This window comes from Rhinopithecus roxellana, chromosome 6 (assembly GCF_007565055.1).
Source record: "Rhinopithecus roxellana isolate Shanxi Qingling chromosome 6, ASM756505v1, whole genome shotgun sequence".
Classification (NCBI taxonomy): domain Eukaryota; kingdom Metazoa; phylum Chordata; class Mammalia; order Primates; family Cercopithecidae; genus Rhinopithecus; species Rhinopithecus roxellana.
This window is the reverse complement of record NC_044554.1, coordinates 90487125-90502404: the sequence shown is the minus strand read 5'-3', so window position 1 is coordinate 90502404 and position 15280 is coordinate 90487125. Positions and strand designations below refer to the sequence as shown.

At 38.7% G+C, this 15280-nt stretch overlaps 1 protein-coding gene across 3 annotated transcripts in view; it reads left to right on the top strand.

The window, feature by feature from the left end:
* Positions 1–15280, top strand: part of ELMO1 (engulfment and cell motility 1) — a 578893-nt gene that overhangs the window by 205233 nt on the left and 358380 nt on the right. For all 3 annotated transcript variants that reach the window (XM_030931898.1, XM_010356685.2, XM_030931899.1), the window contains exon 8: positions 7277–7376. In XM_030931898.1, coding sequence (XP_030787758.1) covers positions 7277–7376 — 100 coding nt within the window. The remainder of the gene's footprint in view (positions 1–7276; positions 7377–15280) is intronic.

Here is a 15280-nt window from a genome sequence, read left to right as displayed (position 1 = left end):
AAATATTCAGTAATGAATTTCATTGCTATTCAGTAATGAATATACAATATGCCCAAATTTGTGAATGCAGCTCAAGCTGTGTTTAGAGGGAAATTTTTAGCTTTAACTATCTATGTTGAAAAGGAAGGATGGTTTTTTAAAAAAATCAGTGGTTTAAGTTTCTACTTAAGAAGCCTTAAAAATGTGAAGTAAGTAGAAAAAGAATAATAATACCAATCAATGAAATAGAAAAGAGACAAATAATAGAGAAAATTAAAGCCAAATATTTATTAGGAAAAAAAAGAAAAGAGAAATCCAATATCAACACCAGGGATAAAAGAGGGAATATCACTACAAATCATACTGACATCAAAAATAAAATAAAGGAATATTGCAAATAATTTTACATTAATACATTTAACATTTTAGCACTTGGGGAGGCCAAGGCAGGTGGATCACCTGAGCCCAGCAGTTCAAGACCAGCCTGGGTAACGTGGCAAAAACCTATCTCTACAACAAAGTTCAAAAATCAGCTGGGTGTGATGGCTTGTGCCTGTAGTCCCAGCTAATCAGTAGGCTGAGCGGGGATTGCTTGAGCTAGGGAGACAGAGGTTGCAGTGAGCCAAGATGATGCCACTGCACTTCGGCCTGGGCAACAGAGCGAGATTCTGTCTTAAAAAAAAAAAGAAAAAAGAAAATTTAGGATGAAATAGACAAATGCCATGGAAAACAGATTTACCAAATATGTTAGCCATGGAAATGCATGGCTTTGACTTCCTTTCAGGAAAGAACTTGCCAAGAAGGGTGCAATTAGCTGATAGTTTTCAGTTATCACACATTCCAGATTCATGGCAGCTTTCAGTACTCTCCCAAGGCAGTCTTTAGTTATTGAACATGGTGGGGATACCAGAGCCTGGTCATTTCTACCCATTATGGGATTCCTCTAAGAGGCAGTGTTTGTTCTACAGCGTCTCACTGAGTTGGCTGAGACATTTTCAGATCTGCATTTGCTTCCTGTTCCCCTTCCTTTCCCAGGTGTCAGATCTGTTTCATGGTCCCAAGGCTTTCTATACCCAATCCTACTCTCTGCCTGCTTTGTCTTCCACAGGCATTGCCCAAACTCCCACTCAATCTCTGTTCTCATAACTCAGTCTCAGCATCTGCTTCCCAGAGGACTAAAACTGACACATCAAAACCGACTCATGATGAAATAGAAAATTTGGACGCCCATAGTTATTAAAAAATTGAAATTGGCCGGGCGCGGTGGCTCATGCCTGTAATTCCAGCACTTTGGGAGGCAATGAGCCAATATCGTGCCACTGCACTCCAGCCTAGGCGACAGAGTGAGACTATCTTGGGAAAAAAATTGAAATCATTTCTCAAAAACTTTCATACAACAATAACTGGTTACACTGGCGAATTCTATATTATATATTGTAGAAGAAATACCAAATCTAAGCACATGCTTTCAGAAAATAGAGGAGAAGGGACCAGTTCTCATTATTTTATGATACCAGTATCACTCTGATACCAAAACCTGGCAAAGACAATACAGGAAATAAAAATTATAGATCAGATGCAAAAATCTCCAGAGGCATATTAATAAATATAATCAAGCAATATATTAAAGGGATAATACCTTGTGACCAATAAGGGCTTATCTCAGAAATAGTTTAACATTTGAAAATCAATCAAGCAGCTCAGCATTTTATGAAATAAAGGAGAAAACCTAAAGAGAAAAATCATCTTAATGGAGAGAAAGCATTTCATAAATCTAATGTCTATTAATAATAAAAATTTTCAGCAAGTTGGGAATAGAGGGAACTTCCTCATCTTGATAAAGTCATCTACAAGAACCCCATCATACTTAATGTTGAAAGACTGAATGTTTTCTATCCTACATAAGGCAAATATGTTTGTTTTCTGCAGTTCTGTTCAACCTTGTGTAGGAGTTCTTAGCTATTGCAATAAGTCAATAAAGAAACTTAAAAGCGTAATGTAAGAAAGGAAGATGTAAAACCATCTCTATTCATAGAAAACATGATTATTTAGAAAATTCTTAGGAATCTACAAAGAAACTGCTAGATATAATTGAATTTAGTAAGGTTTCAGGATACAATGTCAATATATAAAAATGAATATATTTTTATATGTTAGCAACCATTGGAAAATGACATTTTAAAATTTTCACTTATAAAGTATCAAAATCATAATTTATTTGTGGAAATAGATCTTAAGTTATTTTTAGGTATAAATTTATCGATAGTCATGCAATATCTATTTATTTGCTAAAAATAAATGAGAAAATAAAGAAGATCTAAACAAGTGGAGGGATAGATTTCATGGGTTGGAAGACACAATATTATTAGATGGCAGTTCTTTTCTGACATCCTTTGGCAGGGACACAGAGCCAAAGCATATCATCTTCAAACTATAGCTTCAGTGCTGTATCAGTTATTTTTTAAAAGAATTACAAGTCAATCCTAAAAACCAATGGTAATGCGTGGGACCTAGAATAGCCAAAATGATCAACAATAAAGTTGAAGAGTTTCGTTGACTGATTTCAATACTTACTGTAAGGTTAGCTGTCAAGATGGTCTGATACTGGTATAAGGGGGTAAACAGATCAATGTAGTAGAATAGAGTCCAGAATCAGCCTGCACTGAAATTTTTAACAAAGGAGCTAGAAGAATGTTTGCTGACGTAAGTCATGCTTTCTGAAGGTAAGTCATGCTTTCTAAAGGATGACTTATAAATCCATACCTTTAAATGTATATACATTTTACTTCCTCAAGGAGGAAAACAGATGGAAAACCTCAGAGGGCAGGGCAGAACTATGGCCATTAACCTTGACAATTAATGATCTATTGAGTACAATTTGTTATAGCTTTAAAAGTGACCTTTCTTTTCATCTTTTTTCAAATTCTGTATTGGGGCCGGGCATGGTGGCCCACGCCTGTAATCCCAGCACTTTGGGAGGCTGAGGCAGGCAGATCACCTGAGGTTAGGAGTTTGAGACTAGCCTGGACAACATGGCGAAACTCCATCTCTACTAAAATTACAAAAATTAGCTGGGCATGGGGGTGTGCACCTGTAATCCCAGCTACTTGGGAGGCTGAGGCAGGAGAATCGCTTCACCCTGGGAGGTGGAGGTTGCAAAGAGCTGAGATCACACTATTGCACTCCAGCCTAGGCAAAAGAGTAAGACTGTCTCACAAAAACTAAAAAAAAAAAAAAAAAAATTCTATTGGGCTTGCCACTCTATGGAAACATCCAGAAGCACTATTGTTTTATAAAATTAGTAGCAGAAATGTACATGCTTGTTCTGAGATTGGCTGAATTTTGTTGGAATGAAGATGGTGTCTACTAAGTTGATGAGAAACATTTATTTGAATCGTTCCAGCACACATGGTGTGTTGGCTGTGACAGTGGCTTTCCACCAGCATGTAAAATTTGCAGTTGACTTAATTTGTGGCTGTCAGTACTGCACATACTTTAGCCTAACACTTACAAAATACAAATAATCCAAACAAATAAAAATGTTCCCGGATATGCCATGTGGTTGCTTTTTATCTGTAATTCTTTTAGCCCTGACTCTCTGTACCCAGCACTGATTTCAGAGGTAGAACTTGCCTTCTGCTTTCCCTGTTTGGAGCCTGAATTACTCCTTTAGGAGTGGAAATAAACACCTATGTCAAGGTTCAGTAAGAGCTTTTATAGCCACCTCACTTGAAAGAGGTGATTGAATCCCTTGATTTGGAATGTAATAAAATTTTAGCATGGCCATCGTTTCTTTGCGACTGAGAGTTTGAAGTTGAATTTGGAAAAAGTTATTCCGTATGGGAACTTACTATGTCACCCAGCAACCAGTCCCAATGAATTATATATGTTATATACAGAATATGTATGTAATACAGAATATTATGTAATATGTATATATTATATACCTATGTGTACTTTACATAAATATTATATACTAGTAATATGTAAAATAAGTCCTATTATATATTCCTATCTGTCTCTCCCTATCTGTCATATCATTAGATAGACCAGGAGAACTATCCTTCCTCTGAGTACCTTGACTGGTGTATGCTGTGAAAAAGCTTTACTCTCATTTACCAATCATTCCCACTAATGGATAGTTGAGAAGCACAGATAGCTCTATTTGCAGTCTCAGAAATGGTGCTCCACCTTCTTAACAGCCATAGAGATTGAAATCTTGACTCCCAAACAAGCGCGGATGTGGAAATAAAATGATACCCTTTTTCCTTCTCTTCAGCCTTTTTTCCCCAAAGTCCTTGCAGTCTGTTCTGTCTGAGGAGTCTGTAGACAGAGCTCTGGAGTGTATTTTTGGAATGATTGACTGTACCAGATGTTACTAAGATCATTTGGATTAGGGTTCTATTGAGCAGGTAGCTAGGGAGCAGAGTCATGTTGCTTTCATATATTAGAGAGCATAAATATACTTTATCTTTTGCTTTTAAAGGAGCTACTGAAGACTAATGTCATCTAGTTTCCTCATCTTATCTGAGTGCTGTCTAGCTAATGGGAGTGCAGAGAAGAGGTTTTTTTTTTTGTTGTTGTTACTTTTATTTTTTCTTCGAGACAGAGTCACTCTGTTACCCAGGCTGGAGTACAATGGCATGATCTTGGCTCACTGCAGCCTCCGCCTCCTGGGTTCAACCTTCCGAGAAGAGTAGCTGGGACTACAGGTGCCCGCCACCATGACCGACTAATTTTTGTATTTTTAGCGGAGACAGGGTTTCACCATGTTGGCCAGGCTGCTCTCGAACTCCTGACCTCAGGTGATCCGCCCGCCTCAGCCTCCCAGAGTGCTGGGATTACAGGCATGAGCGACAGCACCAGGCCAAGAGTTTGATTCAATAGTGTGTGTGTTTCTCTGCCACTGCCTGTTCCATTGCCTGTGCTGCCGTTGATGTCACTGAGGCAGGTTTTTTGCCTTCTAGAGATGCTGTGAATGCTGTCCTCCTGTGGTGTGTATAGGGGATTTTTTTTTAACATTTGAGGTCTTTTAGTATGCTGGGTATGACCAAGTGTCCACTATTAGTTATCATTTGGTTCTTGTTTTTCCTCTTTTTAAGTAAATAAAATAAATGAGCTAATATTGCTTACTGCTAATGCTATATGTTACTATATAATAATGTTTTCACAGTACTACTAATGCCTACCCAGTCTGTTAATAAATCTTACTAATTGCTTTTATTTCCTGGCTCTTATTTTCCTGAGGCAATCTTTTTACTTTCCTTTCTGTGTTTTTTTTTTTTTTTTCTTTTTTTTCTTTTGCAGTCAGATACTTGGATTTTCGTGTGACCCACTGTCTGTAGAAAGAGTCATTCTGGAATTTTTATTTAACCTTTCTCACTACTCTCTTCAGCTCAGTATTCCACCTGTCTTTGTAATGTTCTGTTCTGTTCTTCAAATGAGTTTGTGTTGTCTGGTTTGGAATTTCTTTTTGAGGCATGATCCTTTGATGCCACCTAGGGGGCACCTGTAAGATCGAGGTTGCCCTGTGCAGCTCTGAAAAGCCAGAGGTATTAGCTGCTTTTCTATCTGGTCTGAATGGTTTGGCTTTCCTTGCATTGCTGTTTTTGTTTTCATTTTCTAGTTCTAAGAACAGACAATCCTTAACACAGGGTGAAACATTTGAAAATCTTGTGCTTCATTTACCTTTTAAAAATTTCACTTTTCAATAGTGAGAATGTAGTAACACTCACGCGCTACTTACTATTCACTGCACAGCATTTGGAGGGCTTTAAGCATGTTTGCTTGTTTTCATTTCTCCAAAATTCTGTGAGCTAGGTGTGACTACCACTGCCATCATCATCCCCATTTTTAATAAATGAGGAAACAGAAGCATGGGATGGTGCATAACTTGCCCACTTAGGGCTGGAGGGAGAACCCCTGTTGTCTGACTCCAGAAACTACCTGCTTAGCCGTTTTCGTTTAGCTGGTTGCATCCCCTCTGTTTTCCCTGGTCTCCGGCAGCTTTGGATCTTTGTCTTTCCCTGAGAACCACTTCCCCTTTTATAGGTTCCATTTAGCATTACATCTTCTGCGGTGGTGCAGAATTTCAAAGGTCGTTTTTGAGGCTGGGCCGAATAGAACAGTAGGAAGAAGGGAAATTGCGAAGCTGTTTCGAAAGAAATGTTACCTGTTTTCTATTCTACTAGTTGGAAATAAGTGGGAAGGTTCACTCTAAATATGTTACGAGACTTTGTAGGGTATCAATAATGGTATGCATGAGCCTACAAATGAAAAATCTATATGACCAACTTTATTTTTTTAAAAATTGAGCCTAGGAATCAGTGCTGTTGCATAATACAGTGTACAGATCTTGATTGGCATAATTCAAGGTACTCAAAGAAAGAATATTTATCATAAAGGTGTTAATATTTATGAAGATGATAATTTACAATAAAGGTGAATATCTGGAAAAGATTCTGTGCAGCTAAGTCTCTGCTAAAGTGTTGTTTTGAAAGCTCTAGAAACCAGGATATTGTCTAATAAGGGTCCTAGGTGGAACTGCATTTGCCTGAGCCTAATCTCTGTTTGGATTTTCAAACCACATATTAGACCCACCTTATGGCCTGCTGAATCTCAGCAAGTCTTTGTCAGCAAACCCATTATGTGGAGTGATTATCTCCATTGATATGCCAGAAAAGTTATTAACTAAAGACGAAATGCTGGCCAACATCAAAATGAGTATGTTTACTTGCATATATGTTTGTGTCTGTGTGTCCACACAGGGATGTGTAGACCACTTAAAAAAAAAAAAAAAAGTACTAATTCTCTTAATAGAAGTATTTTTAATTTTCTCTTTTGATGTGCATGGGTAATAAAGGAAGCACATTGCCCTCCCTAAGCGACTCCAAATTTCATTAGCCAAGAAGCTTTTCTTTAAGTCATCATTTACTAAGTATGTATATGCTACATACTTTATTAAGTAAGTATCTCTGTGGCTAAATACATATCACCACCCAGTTTTTCAGCTGAAGAAATAGAGGCTCAGACAGGGTCAGTGAATTACCCAGAGCAACATAGCTCACCAGAGCAAGAGTTGGTGTGAGCCCGGGTCTGTTGGATGCTGAAGCCCTGGTTGACCTCAGCAAGGCCATCCTACCCCTTCTTGTCACTCATGTTAGTGAGAAAGTCACCTGTGGTCCTGCTGTTTATCTTTTAAAATTCTGCTTGTATTCACTTTCCCAGAACTTTCTTGCTTCTGTGTCTTTGCTCACCTTTGGGGCTCTTGACTCTTGTGCCTCCCTGTCTTTTTCAGCTTTGGAGACATGCTGTCCTTCACCCTGACGGCCTTTGTTGAGCTGATGGACCATGGCATAGTGTCCTGGGATACATTTTCGGTGGCATTCATTAAGAAGGTAAGGTGGACTCTGCCTCTTCAGGCTTTCCTTGCTGTCTTCTTTCATAGCTATTTTTCTCTGCTTTGAGGATATTTCATAATTGTCTTTCATTTAGTTCTTTTATATATGAAAATGAGTATGATTTTTTATAATATTATGTATGTGGGTGTCAGGAAACCCAAATTCTATATAAAAATGATTGTAAGAGATTATAAGGGACTGCATGTACACAGCCATAGCTCAGGCCAAATCAGTATGTCACACTGTTAATAACTGCACAAGTGTCTGTTGATTCCCCGTGTGTGACTCTGTTGGTTTCAAGTCCTAAACAGAGTTCCTACTATTGTCCTTCTTGAGCCTTTAATCCCCAGCCTGCTGTCCAGGGAAAAGGAAAGGGGCAAAGTACACCAATGACCTGCACACCTAGGTTTGAAGCAGGGATGTATGAAAAGGAGGGCTACCTGTGTCCATGTGTCTTAAGCAGAGTGAGTCTGCTTACTTGTAATCGTGGTTCAATGAATATCTCAGACATCACCCAGTTCTACCAATTCTTCCTTTTGGAGGAAGCAAATGAAGATGGACCTGGTGCAGGGAGAGGGTGCAGAAGAGCCCCACCATTCCTTGCAATTGAAGTATAGCACATTTGCAACTCTGTTTCCATTCTTCTGACTAAAAATAAGCAGTCTTGATCTTGTTACTCTCAAATGTAGATTAAATCATGGACAATTATCATTTATTGATTTATTTTTTCCTTTCTTTGTATTTGCGAAATGGTTTCTAAATTCATTGGCATATCTCCTCCCTACTATTGTATTAGGAATAAAGAGATGTTTGGAATTCATAACTTTATTTCATAAGTATCAGTTACTAGAAAGAGAATTTCAGTGAATCTGTGCAAGCCAGAAAATCAGAGCAAAATCCGGTAAGAGTCACTTGAAGTTTTTAAGCCTTTTATTTTAAACTAATGGTAGACTTAAAGAAAAGTTGCAATAAGTTGGACTTTGGGAGGCCAACGCAGGTGGATCATTTGAGGTCAGGAGTTCAAGACCAGCCTGGCCAACATGGTAAAACCTCGTTTCTATGAAAACTACAAAAATTAGCCAGGCATGGTGGCACGCGCCTGCAATCCCAGCTACTCAGGAGGCTGAGGTAGGAGAATCACTTGAGCCTGGGAGGCAGAGGTTGCAGTGAGCCAACATTGTACCACCGCACTCCAGTCTGGGTGACAGAGTGAGACCCTGTCTCAAAAAGAAAAAAAAAAAATTAGTACAGAATGTTCCTATAAGCCCTTCATCCAGCCTCCCCTAAAGTTAACATTTTGCATAATGACAGTACGGTTGTCAAAATTAATAAATAAGCTGTGGTGCAATGCTGGCATTTGATTTCACCTGTTTTTCTATGAATGCCTTTCTCTGGTTAAGGATCTGATCCAAGATCCCACATTGAATTTGGTTGTCATGCCTCCTTAGTTTCCCCAAGTCTGTGACAGTCCCTCAGCTTTTTTGTTTGTCATTTGTGACTTTGACACTTTTGAAAGGTACCAGTCAGATATTTTGTAGAACGTTCCTCAATTTGGATTTGTCTGATATTTCCCTCATGGTTCAATTAAAGAGGGTTATGCATTTTTGGCAAGAATGCTACAGAAGTTATGGTGCATCCTTCTCAGTGCATCCTTTCATGGGCATATGATGTCACTGTCCTCTGACTGGTGATGTTACCCTGGATTACATGGTTAGGTGGCATCTGTTGGATCTCCCCACTGTAAATGTGCTGCTTTTTTTTGGAAATTAATCATTATCTTAGGGGAGATGCTGCCTTGAATCAAAGGGCATGGAATGGCCCTAATCTGTTGAATGAGGGGGTTAGGATCAGAGGCCCCACAGGTGTCATGCCCACACTGTTTTATGTTCATTTAAGACCAGAGCTGATGGAAACCCAGGGCCTTCTTGACACATCTCAGAATCCACTCTCTTTCGTTATGTAAATCCATAAAGCCAAAGGGGAAGAGCAAAAGGAACCCTGTGTAGAAAATGCACAGAAAAGGAAGAGGTCCCTTGTTGCCTGTATTTGTCAGTGGTATGAATTGCTATAAAGGAAAGGAACTGTTAGAATTGCCATTAAGAGTAATGCAAAAGCCGCAATTACCTTTGCACCAACCTGATAGCTAAAGAAGCCAAAGAAATCCCGATGTGTTATGAAGTACCTTCCTGCCACCTTTGGTGGTGGCAGGGAACGTAAGCATTAGATTATGAGAGGAGAAAATACATTGCACTATTTTGCCTCTCTAAGATCAGTTCTAGAGAAGCAGTTCCAAATCTGAAGATGTGGAAATATCATTGATTTTTTAATACTTAACAAACATTTTAATGTTTTGAATTTACAGCAGGCTTTTTTTCTACCTCCAGAGTGCCCGGCTTGTCTGTTATGAGAGCCTCTTTTGCTATAGAATGTAACAACAATGTTGTACTGAATGTGAATTCCTTGAAATTATGTTCTACTTTCACCAACATTAGCTCTTTTGATTCCACACAGCAATCCTTTCCAGAACAGAACAGATAGTCTTGTTATTTCTGGTTAGGAGGCAGGGATGCAGTGGCTTGCCGAGGTTGAATGAGGTCACATAGTGAGTGGGCGTCCTTGGTCACATGGTCAGGGCGCTTCTCCTCATCATCATGCACCTGTGCTTTCCAGGTGGTAGAAGGCATAGTTTCCGGAGCCTCGCTTAAGCAGCCTGTCTCTTACATATTCCTCCGTGACCTTACCGCTAGAGTTAAGTGATTTCTTCTGCTCTCTATTCCCCTGGGATCTCCTGAATGCCCCTGTTCCATTTCGGTGCATTTTTTGTTCATTTGACAGTCTTTCCCAATAGAGTATTACCTCGGGAAGGCAGAAACACGGCTTTCTTCATGACTTTATCCTCAGGGCCTGGCACAGAGTAAGGTCTTAATACATTTCTGTGAAATGAATGAATAAAATTTACTTGGAAGCATTAAAAATACCCATAGAATTTGAAGAAGAGAAGGAAAAAAGTGGTACCATATTTAAATATATTTTAAGTAAAATTTCGGTTATGGGTGGAAAGGAATTAGAAAGCTGTGTTTCTTGTGAGCAGTGGCCAGAGAGAATGACAGTCATTTAGTTTTCTAACAACTTAAGAAAATATTTTTCATTCATTGAAATTAATTCAAAAATCATAGTAAATGTAAGAAAGTAAAGACTGACAGTCTCGGTGGTTTAAATAAAAAAGTAAGTATTTTTAAAAAGCAACACATTTAATCTATTTCGTGTCCTCATTCCCAGTCATATTTTCTTTACATTGCTACTTAGAGATGTGTTACATGAATCTGAAAAATAGTCATCAAAAAATTACTTACTTTTCTGTAAGGTTAACTTTTTTATTCATTAGCTGGACCAAATTCAGCACTTTGACAACCCAGGAATTGTATGCAGGCAACTGTCTTTTAAATGGAGCTTTATCTCAACAAAAATCGACTAGGAAATGGGCTGACAAAAGATGCCTATCTCTGTGGTCTAGAGTTGGCTTCCTATTAATGCCAAATTCATACCACTTCGGAGAAATATTTTTTTTCCCTGCCAGCTTCTGTCTCCTTCTCTGTTACTTTATCTGTTTTGTTATGTGTGAATCTAGATTCTGGTTTACAAATTTTGGCTGCAATAAATAGCATCATTTCATAAACAGCTCTGAAACTTGGAATTCCTTGATACCAATATATAATGTTGTTGCTTTTTAAAGACTCGGCTACTTAGGGACAGAGTAAGAAAACAGAGTAGAAAGAAAAGAAAAAAAACTTTATATGTTATGAGTTGGTTTTTCCCTAGCCAATTATAGCATCAGTGCCTTTTTTTGGAAGGAAGGTTTCATATAAATGCTCCAGAAAACCTTAGCTGTGCAGGAGAACCTGGCTCACCCCACAAATGTTTTCAGCACCTGGACAAACATCCCACCATATTGGTTTAGAGACCCGGTAATTTTTGCCTCTTAAAAATTTGAAAGATTTACAGGCCTCTACCTAGATAATTTTAAATACAGCAGTGGAGCTTCATGTTCACCATGGTTGTTTTTTTTTTGTTTTGCTTTTGAGACAGAGTCTCACTCTGTCACCCAGGCTGGAGTGCAGTGGCGCAATCTCGGCTCACTGCAACCTCTACCTCCTGGATTCACGCCATTCTCCTGCCTCAGCCTCCTGAGTAACTGGGACTATGGGCGCCTGCCACCACGCTTGGCTAATTTTTTGTATTTTTAGTAGAAACGGGGTTTCACCATGTTAGCCAGGATGGTCTCGATCTCCTGACCTCGTGATGTACCCATCTCAGCCTCCCAAAGTGCTGGGATTACAGACGTGAGCCACTGTGCCGGCCCTCCATGGTTCTTTTAGGTTTTGATAACAGGAGAATTTTAAGATCTCATTCTAAGTGATTCTAAGAAGTAATTATTGGATTGTTGATTCATGCACTATAATGCCCCTTAGCTTCTTAAAAGTTACATAAATATTTCTCTTGTATTTAGCTAAGATTTTCAAATGAATGAGCAGTACAAGGAGCTAGTGTATATAAAATTACTGCTGACTCCTCTCACTACTACTTCCTTATAACACGGGCCTACTTTTGAGAAGCTGGACTGTGGCTGGCTTGGGTTGGCTCACTTGTGTCACCCAAAAGTGCAGTGATGGAGCTGGGATAAATTGAAAGGCAGAGGGAATCATTATTACTCTTCTGTGGGATAAAGGAAATGAAAATTTAAATAGGCATGAATAACCTCTAGCTATACGAAGATCTGTAGTTTTCAAACTGGACATACAGACATTGTCCATTAACTGATTTATACATTCAGTTATAAGGAGTTGCTCTCAAGTTCCCTGGAGGATGATAGTTATTACTTTCACTTGGATCAGCCCTGATGCCTTGGTTATTAATGCTCATTGAGTGAAATTAGGTCATTTGAATATCTGGCTAAAACCAGTGACAAATAAGACAAAAGAAAGAAGTTAAGTTTCAGAAAACTATTAGCGTGTACTTCAGACTTGTACATAGGACTCTAGTGCATTGAGTGCCCCAGGTGTGTTACACAAAATGCTCATTACATAACATGCTTTAGGATTGCTGAAATGGTTAGGTTCTTTATGTCAAGGAAGAAATGAATTACTAGAAAAATGAATTTTAAAGAATACTTTCATGAAAGTAAGGGATTCATTTCTTAGGAGAAAAATATGTAGAAATAACTAATGGAAATGGAATATATATGTGGGATATAAATATGCCTGAATTAAAACAAAGACAGCAGATTATTTTTACCACCATTGAGCAAGCCCACTGGGAGCAGGGAAGAGTTAATGATTCATAGAGAACTTTAAAACCCGTTATGAGAAGGTATACTTCCTATCAGAAAACACTGAGAGTAGGCTGGGTGCCATGGCTCACACCTGTAATCCCAGCACTTTGGGAGGCCGAGGCAGGTGGATCACTTGAGGTCAGGAGTTCGAGATCAGCCTGGCCAGTCTGGTGAAATGCCATCTTTACTAAAAATAAAAAAATTAGCTTGGTGTGGTGGTGCACACCTGTAATCCCAGCTACTCAAGAGGCTGAGGCGAGAGAATTGCTTGAACCAGAGAGGTGGAGGTTGCAGTGAACTGAGATCATACCACTGCACTCCAGCCTGGGCAACAGAGCAAGATTCCATCTCAAAAAAAAAAAATAAATAAATAAATAAATAAAAAGAAGAAAACACTGAGAGTTCTGGTGGAATATTTCAAGAAAGGAAATACATATTTATGGAAGTAGGGGAATAATTCAGGGGGTAAATTTCCATTTGATGGAAAACTTGAACATAAAAGAACGTGCAGAAGACTGTGTTTTAGTAACCCAGAAATGAGTTAGACCACAGGGCCAGTGTTATGTATATACTATGTATCAAAACGGAGATATGTCAAATGTATCCCAGAGATGTAAAATAGGGAGCTGGAAACATGAATCACTAATGATTATGGATTCTTAGAAAAGAGTGATAATTGGGAAGACAGGAGTACGAAGACAATGAGATTGATATTCCCTCCATTTCATTTTTTGCTTTTTTTAGAATATCCAAATGGTGGCATCCTTTTGGATGCCAAGAGTAGGCCCTCTGTGTACTTCATGGTAAATGCCTTTTTATCTGTCTGTAGTAGACTGTAAGATCCTTGAAATTTGTTTGTTATTTTCATCTTTGTATTTCCAGCTCTGTGGGACAGGGCAAGCCTGTTGTATAGCACACAAGCAATGCATGTTACTGAAATGGATCAATTATTGATGAGTAAATATTGGCTGAATGAAAAGAGTGCATGAAGATGGAGGTGGAGGATGCCTGACAATATCAGCAACAGCTTCTCAGGCAGAAGCCTCCATCCAGCCTTAAGGCACATCCAAATTTAATAAATAGAGACAAGCAGGGGAGCCGGGAATGAGGAGAAAATTAGTTGCAAGAAAATCTGAAAATGATTGTCAATGAATTTCTTTATGAGTTCTTCAGTTTCCTAATCAAGAATTATGCCGAGAGCATGAAAAATGGTTTGGTGGGGTAAGGGAGGAGTCAGAGAATTTATTCTCTGTTTAGAAGATGTCTAAGTTAAGCATTAAACCCTAAACACAGTGTAACAGTAATTGGATTTTTGTCAGAGAAAGATGGCCCTAGGGAAAGAAGGGTGGCCTTAGTATGGTAGATTTGGTGGATTGGAGCAGACTGCGAGGAGTAAGTCAAGGGCTTGCCAAGGATAGTAAACATGTTGGAGAAGTTTATTAGCCATGAAAAGAGCTGAAGCAGTCTTTCGAGAACCTTAAAATTTCCATACTCTTCCTGAAGTTTGTATTTTAAAATAATAGCTTTTCAGAATGTAAAATCATAATGTCACCGCACTTCTTCACATTATTCATTTCCCACCCCTGAGATCCAGATGTAGCTTGGGTAGGCAGAGGGTTGCGATCTGCATATCCCACCCCTCTTTTCACCTGGACATCAGTGGACTAGGGACAATTCCGATGGTACCTGGGAACTGCCATGGTGCACTCTGCATTTATCATGTGCAAGGATGGAGAGGAGATGAGGCGAGTGATCTCTGGGGCAGCGAAAAGGGAGAAATTAGTGTTGACGGGGAAACAGCAAGTGTTTACTTGTTGTGGAACCAAGTTATTTAGCTTTTAAGAAAGCAGTCATTATACTGATGTAATAATGGCTTTTTATTGTGAGTTGTCAACAGACAGTAATAACTTTTAATGAGGCCTCTAAAATAAGACCTTTATGGTACCCATGTGTTTGGATTACTGTGATCCATTATTCTAACCTCTATTTTTATTTTCCTCTTACATTGTGATTTATTATGTTTGGGAATTTAGTGATTAATTCCTTAGAGAGTCAATTTGGAGCTTAAACTAGTGTTTTAACTTTTATTACTGCTCATTTAAATGATTTCCTGTTTGCTAAATTTGGGAGAGATGAAAATAACGTATTTTAACCATCAGAAATTGGAAGAAAGGAGTAACGAGTTTTTCACTTAAGAGAGTGGTCAGTGACTGAGAAGTTGCCAGTTGAATTGTGTTGACAAGTGAGATTTGTGCGAGTCCCCTAAGAATGCAACAAGAACATAATAAGCATATAAAAGCCATGGATTGTGTGGATGAAGGAGTAGTCTGGGAATGCAAGAGGAATGGCAATTAGCATATGTTGAAATTACTGTCCCAGAGAAACACAGGCATCCTTACAATATATGTGCTGAAATCGTCTGCCCCTAAAAGATGAAACTCAGGAGAATAGTCCTGGGAGATACAGAAAGAATAATCTTTGGAAGTATGTCTTTTTGAAAAAATTTGCTTATCAGTGAATTACAGAGATGTGATAAATCATGCTTTGTAATGATATCATGAACAATCCCTGG